Here is a 17,536-nt window from a genome sequence, read left to right as displayed (position 1 = left end):
AATACCCAATATAACATCAATGCCATCGTCATTATGTTCAAGTGATGGACTTTTCCTCTCTGCATGCCACTGCGACGGCCATCATCGAGAAAGGATGCACAGCCATAGGCAACAAACGCTCGCTATCATCCTGGGCTGGACCCTGATACCAACTCAATGCCTCTCCATACCGTCTTCTCCGCACCCCGGCGGTCTAGTGCTGCGGCAAGCAGAGACGAGAGCTCCCGATCCTAGTACGTGCCACATCCATGTAACCACTTCCCCCTCCGCATCGCTCGAATGGACCGACCCTTGCTTGATCGCCCAGAAGACCCCCACAAGCTGCTAACACCCCGGCGCGCGTGTGTGCGCGCGCGACCCGCCAAAGTCGACCAAGCCAGCTTCGACACGATGCTGCACGTGGCCGAGTACTGCGCGACGTACTCGACGGCGCCGTGCAAGAAGCCGCCGGCGGGCGCGGCCGTCGTGGGCTTCGCGCAGAACGACACGACCAAGACGCAGCAGACGCTCTTCCGCAACGACGGCGCCCGGGAGCTGGTCCTCGCCTTCCCCGGCACCATCGACCTCAAGGACATCGGCACCGACCTCGAATTCCCCCAGGTGCCCCACCCGGCCTGCGACGGCTGCGCCGTCCACGGTGGCGTCTACGCGGGCTGGCTGAGCGTCGCCGACGCGACCATGGCTCAGGTCCGGGACGCCGTGCGGGCTAGTCCGGGGTACAAGCTGGTGGTGGCGGGGCACAGGTCAGTTCTCAGCGCATCGCTGGTCGTGCCTTTGGTAAACCCCGATAAGGGGCGATTACTGACCTTTTGATCAACAGTCTCGGAGGAGCGCTGGCCAACCTCGCATATGTGGACATGCAACGAGCTGGGATGAAGGTCGACCTCGTCGTCTCGTACGGAGAGCTGGCCGTGGGCAATCAGAAGTACGCGGACCATGTCGACTCTATAGCGGGCGCCACCGACGAGCCGTCTCAGCCAGGCATTTTCATGAGGGTCACCCACGCAGATGGTAAGAGCCCCTTTTTGGACTACCTCCACCCTTTCCGTTAATGAATAGCTTGTGTTAACCACCCATGCATTAATAGATGGTGTTCCCCTCCTGCCTCCAAATGCACTCACGAGCATCGTTGTGGGACAGGACTTCGTTCAGCACCGCACCGAGTACTGGGCGCAGGGTGATAAGAACATATCTACGACTTTCCGGTGCTACGGACAGGGGTCCCAGGCGTGCAATACGGGACAGCGCGGGCTTGGCATCAACACAGCTCACATCTTTTATCCGTACGTGGCCAGACATGTTTCCCCTGTTCTCATCTTCCGTCACATTTTGTTCGGAATACGCTAACTTGGCGGCTCAGGGGCCTCAATGTCGTCTCCTGTGGTCTCTAGAATGGAGTGTCAACGGCAAGAACAGCATGTGTGATATAAACGGGATCCATTCAGAACCTGCTGGACGACGATGAAGAGACGGAAGGGTCGAGTACGGATTTAATAGTTTGGAAAATGAAACGGATTCCGCCGCATGCGACCGACAGTATCATACTGCTTCGCACTCGGGGGAGGGGGGCTCTCTATACATGCGTTATACACGACTGATGGCCCGTTCGAGTCAGTTTGATGGTTATATCTTTGAGGTTTTTCGAGGCCATTGGCTATGATGGTCTCTTATTCGTGTATGCGCGTTTTAGGAGTCAGATATCTTATAATTTTCGTTTCTCTTGATTTGAAAGCTTGACCACGAACCGTAAACAGAAAGAACATACATGGCTGATGATGCGTTTTCAAAGCGACAAATTGGATAGGTAAAAAATGTCTTTAGCCTAACACTGTGACAGCCTCATTCTCATCGCTCATCTGAAGTAGTCTCCGCCATATCTCAGCAACCACTGCCCCTTAATTATCAGGGGTCGTGCTTAGCGTGACACCAGCATAATCCTCGCTGTAACTCCTGGTACAATACCCTAAAGTCAAGTTTCCGTCACTATAGATATAGGGGCTGTTGTTAATGTATTAAACAGCACCTGAACATTGCCTACTACATCACGTCCTTTTGTGCTGCTGCTGCTTCTTCTTCTTCCCTGTCCATCTCCCTATACAACTCCTCCTCTATTCTCCACTTGCGGTGCCTAGCTCTCCTGGCAGCAGCCGATTTATCCGCTCCGGTCGGGAAATTGAACCGATCCCATACGTCCCGTAATCGTTGGTCATTTGCCCACGGCGGAAAGTCTTTGCGTTCCCAAAGGTCCCGGTAAATGCCCGTCTCCCGGATCGATTCCTCGGGATCTACGCGTCGGGTATTGCTCTTGTCGACCATGATGGGGAGCAAGGGTGCGGTGGGCTCGCTTTCTCCTACGAGGAAATCCAGCAAGGCTTGTCTTTGCTCCGGCAGCAACTGCACGATCCGGTAGGGAGCCTCATACCGGTCTGGATGAAGGTAGACGGCATTCTGGTCGGCGTCTGGATTCTCTGCCGGGCTTCTTCGGTCGAACAAGACCACCCCTCCGAAGATCTGTGCTTCGGCCCAGTACCCGGCCATGTCGGCAGCGCCGTTGGGATACTGGTCATAGTCAAGATACCATGAGTGTTGAAACAAGGTGGGCAGAGGGCCGTTAGGGTGCAGTCTCCAGTATTTCTCATCAGACTTCGGCGGCGCCCAGTCATGCACGCCGTCGTTTTTGTGTATGCTTTCGTCTCGTTGGTAGATTACGACGGCAATCTGATGAAGAGCGACGGCCATGAGTTCAATGAGATGGATGTTGAAAGCCCTTGAGCCCGGAGCCGCCGCCTGATATCCAAAAAGCAGCTGGTTCCCGCATGGTCAATGTGGATCGGGGCAAAAGCAGAGCTGTGACGTACGTACCTTGGCATCGAAGCGGAGAGTCTCAAGCTGGAAGTCATCGCGGAACTTCCGCGCCTTTTCCATGATTCCTGGGCAGAGCTCCTCATGCACTTCGTAGATTGGATGGTCGTTGTGAAAGGAGCTGTAACCTCTATCTCCAGCAACAGCTGATAAAGGCAGACCATCAATCAGCTGTGCATATGTCACTTCTGCGATCTCTGTTGAGACAAGCCTAGTGATAGCTCTTATGAAGTAGAGGCGGTGTTCTTCATCGAGTTCGGCGATGCTCAACTTGTGTGTGGGGGCTTCCTCCTCTGCCGTGGTGTCGGCTGGTGGTTCGGATGAACCTGATGTAAGTCTGGTTGACATGGCAGCGGTAGTAGTAGTGGTAGTGATGGAGGAAATCAGGAAAGAGAAAAGACGATGGATTGACAGCACACTCTGTGTCTGCACTGAAGACTGTGGACAACTAATGGCGTTGGGTGAAATGGTAATGGAGACACCATAGGATGCCGATGGAGAAAATCAGGAAAGAGGAAAGACGATGGATTAGCAGCGCACTCTGCATCTGCATTCAAGACTGTGCACAATTAATGGCGGAAGATGTTACAGCCAAGTGGGCGTCTGTTGGTTTGGCACAGGGTCTCCGCATCTGGTCGTTGTCTGCGGGGTATCTTGCCACCCAATCAATTAGGGGAAGCGCGCGGTTACACGATGGAGACGGCTGTGCCACTGCCGCCAACTACCATCACCTTGTGATCAGGCTATCTCTCTAAAAGAAATTTTAAAAAAAAACATCTCAATGCTTATTGGCCGTCTACTTCGCCTTGTTGGTGATAGCAACATGCCTGGCCTTGTTGGTTTCAAGTTCCCCAAGACACTCCCTGTCCAAGCATAAACGCCGCCGCAACTGATGGCCACCTGCTATGGCGATGGCGTCCGAATCGCAGATTCGCGACACGATGCCACAAGTTCACCAGTAACCAACAGCTGGTTGAGGCCCTCCAGTATGGCCAGGCCACCAGCCATAGACGTGTATATAACCTGTGATGGTGTTACGTGAACCAGTTCTTCAATGCAATTCATCAGACTCCAGCAGATCGCCAAGATTCAAGCACACACCAACTAACAATACTTCACCTATCAGCTCCCACCTCCTTTCAGCTACCATCCCTTTCCAGCAGCCACCTCCCGCCTCCCGCCTCCCTCCAGCTGCTGCCACCACCCTCCATCTGTTATCCTACCCCAGCTACTATCTCATTCGATATTCACCATGAGCCGCGTCGGTCAACTGATGGTTCAGGCGCAAGATAGCAAGGGTGAATACGAAGAACTACCGCCTAGCTCAGCGCGGTTCCGGTTAGTCGAAGCGTTGGTTCACCTTGGGCTCTCGGTCCTTGAGACTCCTCAGGGCAGACAAAGCCTTGTTGCGGTCGGGAAGGCAGTCATTGAAGGGATTGACGAGAAGAGGAAGAAGAACCGACGATTCGCTGGCCACATCTACAGGGGTAAAATGAGCGACATGCCCTTCTGGGTTGGCCAGTTCCTCACGGCCGTACGCAATGATTTTCCATGTGTCTACATCGACCCAGAAGTCGAAGGAGAGGCTGCGACGCAGCGATACAATTGGGGCGAAGACATGAGGAACTACGTTGCCGGCACGGCATCCGTTGTCACGGTCAGCAAGGTCATCATCGAAAACATGCTGTTCGCAAGGCAGGATCCCCGAGTCGCGGGAGACGCCTATGATATATTCAAATTCCAGATGGGGATCAGCATCGCCCACGAGATTGTTCATCTCTTCGTTGGATTTCTCACTGGAACTGAGAGAGCCATGACACCACCCGACATCAGGATGCCGGGATTTGGGGAAAGCGACGAACATGGCGAAGCCGGAAGATACTGGGAGAAAATATTCCTGGGGGAGCTGTCGAAAACTGGTCTACGAAGGGCCATCCCTTGAAAGAGAGACAAGCAGGGACACCGTATATATTCGACGACGCATGGGCAACCTCTCTCGGGCGTCCCGTATCCAGAGCCTATATTGATGAGTTTCTCAGAGGGTCATTCTCCTTCCCGGTTCGCCCATCGAGCCAAGCACGACCCACCACACGCCGTCACATTCCTGGGGTGGAGACGACGAAGCTGCGAGAGGCGAAAGTCATGCGAAAAGTCCCAGGAGTGAGCTCACCGCCCAGAGACGTAAGTTCCGGGACAGTTTACAGGCGGCTACCACCAAGCAGGCCACAGGGCTATGTGGGATCACTTCAAAAATATAATACGTACGGCAGAAGATAGGATAAGGGTTCATCACATTTTTGTAACAACAGAGTGAGAATTTATCACGTTTTTGTTTTCTTTTAACCACTCCGGGCCTCAGGGGCACGATGTTTTACTAGCATTACTATGGTCTCACTATTGGGTATACTTCATAGTATTACCTGTGATAATGGAATGCGACAATATTCAGGCAAGATTACGATCTGGTTTCGTTTCTATTGGATTGACAACTTGACATCGAACAGGAAAAAAGAAAGGACCAGATCACCATTTCATTACTTGCAACTAAGGTCTTGCCAACAGGCGTCGCAAGGTGGCCCGCCAGACCTGTGCTATTAATATACCAGGACTAGCAAATAAGACAACTGATAACATTCACCACGGCTTCAGCGCAGAACGCAACAGTCAGGGTAATAAGTAATTAGAATTATGATAATTACCATAACGGTCCCCCTCTCCTTAATAAAGCCAGCTAGTTGTTCCAAGCCCGAGCTGGGCTAATGCCCTCCATCCATGAACCATGAGGTCGTCCGTCTCTTCGATCTCACAGTTCCTGGCTCAACAGAGCCCAGCTCCCATTCTCGCGCACCGTGTCCTCGCGCCGCGGCGCCTTCCCCTTGGCCAGGCTCACGGTGACCTTGGGGATGTTGTACGGGACGCCCGGCTGCAGGTTGGCCATGTCGTCGTACCAGAAGCAGTAGATGTTCTTGTTGGGCGTCGAGCACTGGGAGTACGGGTCCATATTCCAGTCGTAGGTGCCTTGTCCGTCGAAGTACAGTCTGTTCCGCGATGGTTAGTCAAGTAATTAGGTTCGGGAGGGGGAAGGGGAGGGGACACTCACGGTTGGGCCGCGTTCTTGTCGCTGCACTGCCACGTCTTGTCCAGCGTGAGCATCCTCTTGGGCGCATCGAAGCTAAAGGAGCAGTCCAACTGCTGAGAGCCACAGTCGTATCTAATAGCCGCAAAGCAAAAAGGGGTCAGTAGCAACCTCGAGAATAATATTCCGCTTTCTGGAGAGGACTCACACAGCATCAACCCCCGCCCCCGAAACCGGCGGCTTCTCGTAGAAGAAGTAGTCGGCGAACCCGGGCCCCGTGAGGCCGCAGGTGAAGCGGGCCAGCTCCGCCGCGGCGGGATCGTCGAACGGCGTCGTCTCGAAGAACATGCCGCGCAGGTAGAAGGTCGGGCTGACGACGCTGTCGAAGGTGCAGCCGCCGTGCGTCGGGTACGCCGTCTCGAGCGCGAAGACGGGCAGCGTCTGCTTGGCAGTCTGCGCGCCGGCGACGGCGTGCGACGCCGCCGGGTCCGTGCAGATGGTGATGATGTCGTCGGCGGCGCCCGTGATGCCCGGGTGCGACTCACAGGTCAGGGCGAGGGATGCGCTTCCCGAGGCTACAATGGCGGTGCTGGGCGAGCAGAAAGAGTTCAGTATCGAAAGGGGGTTTGTTTCTCGATGAAAACGGCGAAATACTTACGGCGCGGCGTTGGTTGCCGGATTCTCAAGACAGTACCACAGCTCCTCGATCTTCAGAGTAAAGTCAGGGGCAACGCCAGACCAGGAGACGTCGAGCGTGATTTCGTTGAACTTTCCGCCCGTGCATCGCAGCGGGCTGGGGATGCTGAAATCGTCGTATTTGGGGGTGTGGGAGCATGCCACCTCGTATTCGATGGCGTTGTTGGTAACGTTGAGGCTGAGGTACTGGCCCTTGGACAAGAAGTTGTTGTCGCTTATGCACACGCGATCCTCGAGGTACCATTGTTTGCACTGACCCTTTGTGTAGTTCTTGTAGGAAACTGTGCGTTATTCGTGTCAACAATCCAGACCAATTAAAACAACACAGCCCAACTAGATGGCTACTTACCCCCAGTGACAGTCCACTGGTCCGAGCCAACATTGGCACAGGTGGGCGCCTTGTAGCCCGGCGGCGGCGTTGGCTGCGCCGGTGTGAGTGGTACGGGCAGTTTCAGCGAGCTTGTTACAAGATACGGAATAGGCGAGACGCAGTCGTTCCCGGCACACTGAGTAATGGTGGTGTTGCCACTGGCTTGGAAGAAGACCCTAAAGGGGGCGGTCAGCGTTTGGATGTTTCCTTTCTCGTTACGTATGGGCTGGATGTATGTACTTGTCGCTGTTGTCAGCGCACACCCACGTCTCGGTCAGGCCGATGACGGGGTTGCCGTCGGGCCCCTTGGAGATGGTCTCGCGGAGGGCGTCGGCTGCGATGCCGGTGCCTTGGCAGACGCCGGCGGCCGTGCACTCGACGTCGGCGGCGTAGGGCGTCTTCTCCGAGGCGCGGTTGTTGACCTTGAAGGTGGTGGTGCCGCCGACGACCTTGTAGTCGGAGATGACCCAGCTGGGGATGGTTAGCGACTTGTCCGTGCAGCGGCCCGCGGTGGGCCAGACGGGCGCGGCGGGTATGTCGAGGGCGAGGGCACCGGCCACCAGGGCGGCCGTGAGCATCTGCATGCGGGCCATGATTTCCCACAACGGACTAAGGTACTAGTTCTGGATGGAGAGTGGAGAGAGAGAGAGCTGAAAGGAGACCTTGGTCGGAGCTGAGGGCTTCTGCCAGCCAAGGCAAGACTGGAGGACGATCATGCCGCGGCTATTTGTAGTCCGGATACCACGCAGGTGGGGGTTCGGTTCCCGTCAGTTCGGAGAGTTTGTTGACAGCGACAGTGACAGCCTGAAGAGGCATGCTTGCATGTCATCTCGTGTGCCGCAAAGGATGTGTATTTCCAATCGCTGACAGATGGCCTGCAGGAGCCGCACTTGCATCTGCAAAGGGGAGGTCGCAATATTCGTGCATATGAAAAATGCATTCGGATACGCGGAGGATTTCGATCGTGCAGATGGGCCACGGGTGGGCTTTCGGAAGCAGACCAATAGGCAGCGACCCCTTCCCAGCATCATCCCATTTCCCTCTTGGGTTCCCGGTATATAATGCGCCGCAATATTGGTTCTAGGACCACTTCCCCATTGGGACGTCCAGTAGTAACTGGACCGGGGTTGTTACTCAGGTCCTATTTTCCTTTTCACCGCCGACTTTTCAACCTAACTCCGTGACCCCGTCTGCCCGTATCAGACCTGTCATCCAGGCCACGGGCAACAAGTGGACGGCAGGTTGCGAGCACACGATAGCGTCGCATGGTGTAGGACAGACGGTCGGTCGTCTATGTATGTCAAAGTCCATGGCGACCTGGTGGGTTGCACTCGTCGGGATGTTCCAGTTCCGCCGGAGTGTAGCACGGGCGAAGCGAGGAACGTGACGTTGAAATTAATCAAGGTGCCAAGAAGTCCTGAGCACGCTGCTTGAAAGGGAATGACATCGAAAATCCTTCCATCTTAGGCAAATGAGAAAAAGGATGCTCGGCTCTGACGTGCAGCTTTGATGGCGGGGTGCAGGGAAGAGGGGAAGGGTAATATAAAGACGCGCTGCTGACTTAGCCGTCAATCTGCATGGTGGTCTCTTGACTAATCAATCGCTTTCACTTGACCTCTCAGCCTGGATAGACCTTATCAGCTTGCCATACCTGATCTCCTTAGTGCTGAGATTGAGAAAGTCGAGAGTTGGGGTGGTTCGACTCTCGGATTGCTCTCGGATTGCACCGGAACGTGAACATACGTGATGCTCTTACTGGTGGCTTTATACGTGGTGTCAACATACCTTTGGCTCCTTGGCAGGATGCTAGACTCTCCGGTGTGTCGAAGGATTGACTGACACTACATACAAGGTATCCTTTACGACGACGGCAGGTAGGAAGTCCACTAGTCTTCGATGTAGTATAAGAGTGATCCGAAATGGATGACAGCGGTGTACTGAAAGTCCAGCGACGGGGTAATCAATACGCAGATGAAGTAAGAGGGCCAGCATCAAAGACCGACAAAATCTCGAGATACCAAAGACGTAGCCCAGTACAGCGACACCGACGGGCCATTAGAACAATAGGAGGGTAGCTTAAGTAAACAAAAGGAAGATTCGTTCACTTCGAGGGTATGGCGCAGTTACAGTCGGTCGGAAGAAGGTTTGATATGATTTAGATGCTAACAAATTAAATCTGGCATGTCTTGGTGAGGATGACGAGATAGCGACTCAGCCGAGAGCCTTTGCTCTATCGCCGTGGGCCGCCAATTGTTGAGTAAACATCCCAGGTTTACCACACATGATCCCCCGATTCCCTCTTCTACTCCGCGAAAAAAAAACAAGAACAAAACCACTTCCTCCCTAGCCCTGGCCCAGCAAACAATGGCGCGACTCGACAAACAAAAGCTCGAGTCTTCTAAGAAACCAACGAACGCCATTTTCCACCCTCACAAAACAGATCAGACACAAGAGGAACGAAGAAGATGACAAAAGCAATAGTGTAATAAGAGAAAGGTTTCCCCATGTCATCTGATCATTAATCGGACATGAAAGTAATTGCGGCCGTGTCTCGGGTTCTCGTCGCAGCCGCTGGATTAGTGCCGATGTTCGATAGTTGGCGTAGGGGTATGGATGGGCCGGTATAAGGACGAAAAACCAGCATGCATTAGGCCTGTGACGAAGAAGTTGGAGGAGGGAGAGTGACGCTGCCCGAAACAAATTCATATTACAATGCCGTATGTGTGGGATATAGATGTATCGATGGAAAAACCAGTCATCAACTTCGTCGAATTCCAAGGGTATTTCATTCGCAGCAACGATGCAACAACAGCAAATTCGATAACAAAGGAGACGTGAGAGGCAAGGAGCACCATCGACGGCGTGCTTCAGTGCCCCTCCATCCTCCACGAAGCAAATCAGACTTCTCCGCCGCGAGCCTTGCCCCGTCTCCTGAAGAAGTCCATCACTCTCTTCGCGGCACCACTACTGCCTGCGTGATCATGGTGTTTTCCATATTCTTCGCCATCGTAGTGGTCGACAAAGCGCTTGTTCTTCTGAAGGACGCCACGCCCACCGCGACTTTGGGATCGTCGTGGATCAGTGCTCTCCGAATCATACCCGGCCTGGTGAGGCGCTGAGCTGGGCGCCCGTCGGTGAGTGCGATCGACCGAGGACTCCGAACCGGAGTTGAGAACAGCGCCCTGCTGCATGTAGGATGGCACGGCATTGGGCCGCGATGAGGAGGCGTGGCGCTGGTGGAAGCTGGGGCTGTCGGGTTGTTGGGCTGCCAGGTCACGTTCGTCATAGGTGCCGTCGGGGGCGTATTGTTGTTGTTGACTGGGGCTCATCCGTGACTCGGTATAGCGACCGTATTCGTCCGCTTGGGGATCCTGCGATGACTGGCTGTGATGCGCGTCAGGCGGCGGCGAGTTGACATCTCTTGCAAGGCCCATAGCCTTCATCAAAGAGAAGCGCCTCGGGTTTAGAGGTTTGTCGAGGGAAACCTGGGACCCGGCTATGCTGCCACTACGCTTCTTGCCGAGACCCAATGCCTGCGAGAACGAACGACGCGAGGCGCGAGAATCAATCGAAGGCCGACCACTGCCCTCTGCCGGCATGTTGCCCATGCTGACAGGGGGTACTTCCTGTTGTTCTTCTCTGCCGGTTGCTGCTGATCGGGGCGCTTCTTACGGCCGCCGAACAGAGAACCGCTTCGTCCAAACAGTTTGCCTCCAATCTCACCGATAGTGTTCGATCTCTTGTGGCCCTTGGAATCGGCAGAAAGGGTAGCGGACTGCGGCGTATGCTGTCGCTGCGGGGCCTCGTTCTCGTAACCGGAGACACGGGCAAACTTGTCAGGGGCGGAGACGCTGGGTCTGCCGAAGTCCATGTCCCCAGACTCCTGGGGCGCTGGGTTGGAAGTGACGTAGTTCTTAGCCCCGCCCGTCGGCTGCGACATCCTTCCCTGCGCATTAGTACCGGCAACCGTGGGGGGATGGGCTGCCCGTACGAGGCTCGTGATGAACCAAGACCATGTCGTGATCCTGTCGAGTGCACAGATCCACGGGTGGCTGGTCGTGTTGCCGAGTGTCCAGGAGTGCCTGTGTTTGTGTAAGCGTCGGAGCGCGATGACTCCCGATGAGGTCGGGCAGCCGGCGCATTCTGGTTCCTGTGCGCGCTTGGTGGCCTAGTAGTCCTGTTCTGACTTGGCGATCCGGTGTATGCATCCTTTGCGACAGGAGGATCCCTGGGCAACGGCTTGTCCTGGGGAGAAGTGTGCACCTCGACCGGGCCTTGACTAGAGGAACGAGCCTTGGTGCCCTTTCCGCGCGGAGAAGCCTGGCTGGACTCGCCTCCACGCTGCGTCTGCGTGGTGGGGGCAACATATTCGACCTGGACAGTTCGGCGCTTGTTGTCCTTGTGCGTCTTCGTGTATGCTTGCGCTTCCTCAGGGTCAACAGGACCTTGTTTCCTGGCAAGATCACCAACAGCGGCTGGCTGAGGCTTCGGTTTGGTAGGCTCCCGAACCGAAGCACTCCGAGCCAAACCTCCCTCTTCCTCCTCGTCGGGCACAGTGGTGTTTTGAATCTCGCTCGTGGTGGTGGTAGTGCTAGTGATGAGCTCAACCACGTGTGCGTATTCCGCCAGCCAACTGTGCCTGGCCACTTCGAAGAGATCCGCTCGTTTCCGCGGGCTGGGCACCAATATGCGGCGCAAGAGATCTCGGGCATGCGGGGTGACGTACTCTGGGAAGGTCAGAGGGGTGTTAACAATGTACTTGTAAAGCAGGTTGATGTTGTCGCCTTCCGGGTTAGCCGGATCATCGTCAAAGGGCAAGTACCCCGCGAGCATGGCGTAGAGAATAACACCGCAACTCCACACGTCAACTTTCCGTCCCGTGTACAGCGAATCGCTAACCACAAGTTCCGGCGCGGCATAGCAGGGACTGCCACAACTAGTCTGCATCAGATCGCCCCTTCGCAGACCATTTGGTTTCGTCTTGTCCAGCCCAGTGCTCTTGACATAGTCGCGATCGCCAAGTCCCAACTCTTCCTGCTCTGTTAACTCGTCGCTCGCGTCGAAGGTGTTGGCGAAACCGAAATCGGTAATGATGATGTTCCTGTTGCGATCCAGCAGCAGGTTCTCGAGCTTCAGATCCCGATGAACAATGCCCTTCTTGTGCAGATACCCCACGCCAGACACCAGCTGTGCGAATAGTCGTCGGGCGGCGTTGTCTTTCAAGTAGCGATGGTTCAGGATATAGTCAAAAAAGTTCACCACCCGACGCATACTCCAGCACAATACCAATGTGTCGCTCGGTCTCGGACATTTCGTGAAGCCTAACGATGTTAGGATGCGAGACGCCGCGAAGAATCGATACCTCGCGATAGATCTTGTTGAGCCTCGACGGGTTGCTTCCGACGCTGTCCCGGCGTATGAGTTTTATGGCGACCTGTAAGCGAGATATGTATCAGTGTGACTGCTCAAATATGATTTCGCAAGGTTAGTATACACGCACCTGTACGCCACCATCTTGTTTCCAGCCTAATTTTACTTTACCAAACTCTCCCTCTCCAATAGTGCTTCCCAGGTAGTAGTCGCCGAATTTGGTGGCCTTCTCCCTCTTAGAATGATCATGGCGGCTTCGGCCACCGCGCCTGCTGGGCTCCTCCTGTGCATCTCGGGAGGCAACAATCGGCGGAGGAATGGCATCATCGTATTCTTCATGTGCCGATGCTGCCGCGAGAGCGTGGGCCTCTTCTTGTCGCTCTCGTTCCCTGTCTAGGTCCACTTCGGGCTGCGAAATAACGATCTGGTTTAATACCTCGCTGGCCTCACGAGAAGGCTGTTTCGACGAGCTGCGTGTCGACGATGTGGGGTTGGTTCGAATCGGCATTGTTGTCGAGATCGTGGCCGAGTCTTGTCGGCCCCTAGGCGTTTCTTGTGGTGTGCGGCGACTTCTGGGATCATCGTGCCCATTTTGGCCATGTCGGCTATTACTCGCTTCTCCGTTAGGCGCCCTGGAGGAAGAAGAGGCTCTTTCTTCTGCGCGTGCAGCTCTCCGAGAACTGCTGTGTTGTGTAGATGAGGTTCGAGGGGGTGCGGTCGGCGGTTCGTGTCGTCGGCGGTTATTAGGGGGGAGTGCTGATATTCGACTGCAGCCACAGGGACTGGCGAAGCCATTGCCGTACGGGAACTCATTGGTGAGGATTGTTGTTGGTCGGGATAGCCGGTGCTATTTCCGCTCGGCCTACGAGAAGGACGTTTCGAAGATGCAGGTGAGGCAGAAGGAAGGTTGTCCCTCGCATAATAGCCTTCCTGGCCGGAAGGATGCGGGTTCAAGGAGGTCGGTTGGTGTGGAGCGGCCTGCAGTGCAGCAGACGACATCTTCCACGCGAAGGACGCGCAAGAAGTTGTATTAGGTCCCGAGAATTCGGGATGGCCTGGGAACAGGGGTTATTGCCCTGTGGACAGGCTGTTCCGGTTGTAGCTCGGTGCTCCTTCAATCTTGTTTTCGGTTTTCGATTGTTGACGCAAAGGCGGACAACTTCAACAGCAAGCGGTCGGTGCGATGAAGAAATGATTAAGGAGTCAGTCACCTGAAGGCGATTGCTGCTTACTCGCTGACTTGAATGCTTGAGCCAAACAATTGCGCTGCTTCGAATAGGTCAGACTTTGGCTAGATGAAAGGCCGTTAAGCCAGAACTTGGAACCAAACTCAAATACCCAGTCAGGTCCGTCTCACGAAGTTGGCACCCCAAGTACGTGTGTTCGACAATGCAGTTGAGAAACGGCCTGGAGTCTGTTTCGGAGATGGGTGAAAATAAGCGAATGATAAACGGGTAGTTTGGAAATGGTCCTAGATTGGGCCAATGTCAATTGGGCTGGTGTTTTCTTCTTCTCTCGCCCTTCGCTTGCCCAAGGCGGTTGTTGTCGAGAAATGCAAGAACGTGCGGTCGGGAGCCAATGAAGGTGATTTGCTTATTCGCGATGGTCCAGTGATGCGGTTCAGCATATCATTATGCAGAAATGATGCGAGGCGAAGGTCTAATTACTGGTCGCGTCTTGCTTGTTGTTTGGGTGCCCAAGCAGGATACCCCAATTATTTCGTCTCTGACAACAAGGAACGCCCTGCGTCAATCTCCAGCGAAGCAAAGGTCTCGCCTAGCCGGTAGTGACGAAAAGGTGAGATTGACCAAGGAATCGACGTGGTGTGCGAAATTGTGCTTTTTCCACAGGCGTCGTCGTCGGTGTATTTCAATTGTGGCCTAACAGAACCATAGACCGCCAATTTGCTGACGAGTGTCGAGTGTGCGTCCGTGGGTAAGGCGTTGCGCGTGTGGTTGTCGAGAAACTGGAATGGCCGAAATGAGACGTGCTGGCACTGGCGTCGAAAGTAGCGCGTTTGGAATTCGGGCCTGCAATGGGACAGCGAGAATCTATTCGAAGGAGCCGATTCAGGCGCTCAAAAGGTCGATCGCTCCAAGTGGGCGACGAGACAGCTGCAATTGAGACAAATGAGAGTATTGAAAATAAAGTCCCTGTCTGTCGATCTCCCGAAATGCTCTCTTCGTTGCTGGATATCGAGAGAGGCGCAGGGTGTTGATGTTTTCGGGTCGTTGCCAGCAGTAGCGGTTTTATTAATATTAAGGGGCGCTCAGGTCAAGCTTCGTGCAGCAAAAGCTGGGTGCTGCTGGTGCTGGAGCCGGCGCTGGTGCTGGTGTTGGCACTGGTGCTGGTGCAGGTGCTGGCAATTGGGGTGGGCTTGGCGTTATGTTGGTTTCCGTTCGGGCTTCCCTTGGTTTTTTTCTACGCCAGTCTTTGCCGTTAGATACTGTCCCCAAAAAGTGACCCGGCCTAAAAAAGCAAACAACACAGATGCACAATGACAACCAAATGGATGGTCTATTGCAGGAAAATTAAGCAGACAAAGGGATAGGTTGTGTGTCTCCGGCAGCCAGCACGGAAATAACATGCGACTTTCATAAGACAAATTTGCTGCTGAAACTGGCAGCATCTCGAAGGGGAAGGGTATGGGGATATTGGGACAGCAAGCTGGGGAGGTATTCGGACGATCTCCTCTTGGCATGGATTTGTCGACACACGTGCAGTGTCCCTGTACGCGACGCAGGAATGTGAAGAATGGCTGCCCGTTTGCTTGTCCGCTCGCTCGCTCGCCTCGCTCAATGGTCAATAGCATTTGGACGTACCGTTTGTTGGGTTGAATGATTAATCCCCCGTGTCCCTCGCTGGTGTTTCCTTTGGACTCCTCGTCTTGTGTGAAAAACAAGAATGGTGGCGGACCGACCAGATGCAGCGAACGCAGATGTTGCGTTGGCGTTGCGATGGTGGTATTGGAGGTGGGATAGGGAAGGCAGAGAGCCAAGGTAGGGTAGAGAGAGTGGGAATAGCAGGCGGCGGACGAGCTGAGGATATCTACTATCTAATGTATCTACGATACCGGTCCAACCCACTGGCGGGCCTAAACAAAACGACGTCCTCAGTGTGTACGGAGACGGAGATGGGTTCCAAGACAGCACAGTCCCTACAGCGGTAGCAAGTACATGGTCGCCAGGCACTTTACCGTGGAAGAAGAGACGAGGAAGAAGAAAACACGGCGAGACGGGCTGGGTCACCCCATTCATTCTATCAAAGCCAAGTATCAAGTTCCTAGACCACTGCAACCTACAAGAGACAATCCTGGACAAGGTGGGTTTAGGGAAATTATCACATCTGGGTGTTTATGGCAAATGCTCTTTCTCATGTAACTCTGTACCCGAGCCCAGCAAAAGCCCAGCGAAAAGATGGCCCTGGACGGCCCTGGACGGCCCTGACTGATCAGTCGACTACCTAAAACGGTTCGACCATCCTGGGAGCTCCTGCAGGGGAAAGCCTGCACCTGCGACTACTGCAACTACTGCGACCAGAATGCGACTACATGTATCGCCGTACCCGAGACGGGCGCGGTCTGTGGGATGGACTAGACAGCTAGGCGCGGTTTACGATGGGCCAGAGCCGTTGACTGACGACGATTCTATTGCATCCATCCATTCGTTGACCACGACTCTGGTGGTCTGGTAGCGGAGAGAGGGGAGGATCCGTGGGCGAACAGAATGCTGCCACTGGTGATTAGAACCCCCTACTAATAAGGGCAGAGATGCGAATGAACGAATATACAGCGTACTGTACGTGCTGACTAGAACCTTATGAACTACAGATGGTGGGGTCCTGCTCGTACTGGGCCTGCAAATATCCCCTCCAGTCGACATGGATGCTCGAATGAGATTGACTGATGGCATTGACGATGATGCAGGTACCGCGCCAGACGAGAAACATCAAAGTCGCGCACGACTCACGGCATACTACCGTCGTATCCCACGGCACCAGAGCATCAGGGCATCAACCACAATCACCATCGCATCGCAGTACTGCATAGTTACGGTCAAGCGGGAAACGGAAAACAGATACATGGTAGAAAGAAAGAAAAAAGAATGCCCCGCGGTAGCCGGAATAGGCTCGCTGTCTTACAGTCATTCCCTCTTCCGTTGGACCTCGTTTCAATCGACCAACTAATCAAACCGCTCACTCTACCAGCACTTTACTTTTGTATGCGACACCCCTCAAAGTCCCATGTTTCGCATGGCCGAGTCCACATGATCTTGTCTTCTTCGTCTATGCATCAGCACATTACACACGCCATTAAACTAGTCGCACCTTGTTGATGTTCTGGCTTGGCTTCGGATCGAGAGAAAGCCTCGACGCTATTGAACTTTGGCCGGCTTCCAAACAGCAGCAACAAACAGCCAGCCCATCATCGCGAAGTGCCCACGTCGGTCCTGGCTCCGAATGACGGAAGTTTTTCTTTTTTTGGTCTACTACTCTCGTTCTCTCGGGACACAGCTCAGCTGCCGAAAAGAGCTAGGAGACAGACGTCACCTCCCGCTCAGCTGCAGGGACCACGTCGTCGTTGGCGTGAGATGAGAACCCGGTACGAATCCTCCCTCATCTTCACGCGGATCAACGATGTCAACCACCATGATACATAGAATTAGAGATACGAGACACATCACTTTAGCCCTGTGCCCATCACTGCCATGGCCGAGAACCTAATAATAAAGTCGAGAAACAAAAAGGTCTGGAATGACTCTGGGGCAAGAGACTCTCCGACCACATTGGAAGCTTAACCCAACCCTCTAAATCTCAGCGACCCTGTCTGCCTCTGGCGTACGGCGATCCTGATGCACCTGACAGCCTAGACAATCTCGAGATGGCAATTACGCTTCCCGGAAGTCAAGCTCGGACGGGCCTCAGAGTCAGTTTGACACGCTTCCGTCTCTTTTGTTGATGTTGACAAAACGCGGTTGGAGAAGATGCTAATATCGGGTTCATCGCCACTCTGGCATCCCGACTATCATGTCCGCGAAGTTCACAGAGAGAAACGGCACGGAGGTATTCCCATCTCCATATCTGGTCCACTAGGTGGGTGGTTTTAAAAAGATGTCGAACAAGGGCATTACACAAGCCGCCCAGGAACATTACTTCTAGGAGAC

General features: G+C 54.3%; 5 protein-coding genes across 5 annotated transcripts; 2 read left to right on the top strand and 3 right to left on the bottom strand.

The window, feature by feature from the left end:
• Positions 1–279: 279 nt before the first annotated feature.
• PG998_008652 (Feruloyl esterase A) lies at positions 280–1,391 on the top strand (the record flags this gene model as incomplete). Its single annotated transcript, XM_066875468.1, has 4 exons — positions 280–743; positions 821–1,011; positions 1,088–1,283; positions 1,361–1,391. 4 exons carry the CDS (start codon positions 280–282, stop codon positions 1,389–1,391), a joined length of 882 nt encoding a protein of 293 aa, XP_066731413.1.
• Positions 1,392–2,037: 646 nt separating this feature from the next.
• Positions 2,038–3,210, bottom strand: PG998_008651 (uncharacterized protein; the record flags this gene model as incomplete). Its single annotated transcript, XM_066875467.1, has 2 exons — positions 2,038–2,787; positions 2,863–3,210. The coding sequence occupies 2 exons, from the start codon at positions 3,208–3,210 to the stop codon at positions 2,038–2,040; spliced, it is 1,098 nt and encodes a 365-aa protein (XP_066731412.1).
• A 904-nt stretch (positions 3,211–4,114) lies between these two features.
• On the top strand, positions 4,115–4,804 carry PG998_008650 (uncharacterized protein; the record flags this gene model as incomplete). The annotated part of the gene is made up of 1 exon (XM_066875466.1): positions 4,115–4,804. The coding sequence occupies one exon, from the start codon at positions 4,115–4,117 to the stop codon at positions 4,802–4,804; it is 690 nt and encodes a 229-aa protein (XP_066731411.1).
• An 861-nt stretch (positions 4,805–5,665) lies between these two features.
• Positions 5,666–7,597, bottom strand: PG998_008649 (uncharacterized protein; the record flags this gene model as incomplete). Its single annotated transcript, XM_066875465.1, has 6 exons — positions 5,666–5,900; positions 5,963–6,073; positions 6,147–6,527; positions 6,597–6,915; positions 6,984–7,180; positions 7,245–7,597. The coding sequence occupies 6 exons, from the start codon at positions 7,595–7,597 to the stop codon at positions 5,666–5,668; spliced, it is 1,596 nt and encodes a 531-aa protein (XP_066731410.1).
• Positions 7,598–9,901: 2,304 nt separating this feature from the next.
• On the bottom strand, positions 9,902–12,882 carry PG998_008648 (uncharacterized protein; the record flags this gene model as incomplete). The annotated part of the gene is made up of 5 exons (XM_066875464.1): positions 9,902–10,537; positions 10,588–11,154; positions 11,223–12,220; positions 12,291–12,438; positions 12,505–12,882. 5 exons carry the CDS (start codon positions 12,880–12,882, stop codon positions 9,902–9,904), a joined length of 2,727 nt encoding a protein of 908 aa, XP_066731409.1.
• Positions 12,883–17,536: the final 4,654 nt, after the last annotated feature.

This window comes from Apiospora kogelbergensis (assembly GCF_038363985.1).
Source record: "Apiospora kogelbergensis strain CBS 113332 chromosome Unknown utg000005l_segment0_segment0, whole genome shotgun sequence".
Lineage (NCBI taxonomy): Eukaryota > Fungi > Ascomycota > Sordariomycetes > Amphisphaeriales > Apiosporaceae > Apiospora > Apiospora kogelbergensis.
The sequence above is the reverse complement of the archived record's forward strand: the minus strand, read 5'-3'. Positions and strand labels throughout refer to the sequence as shown.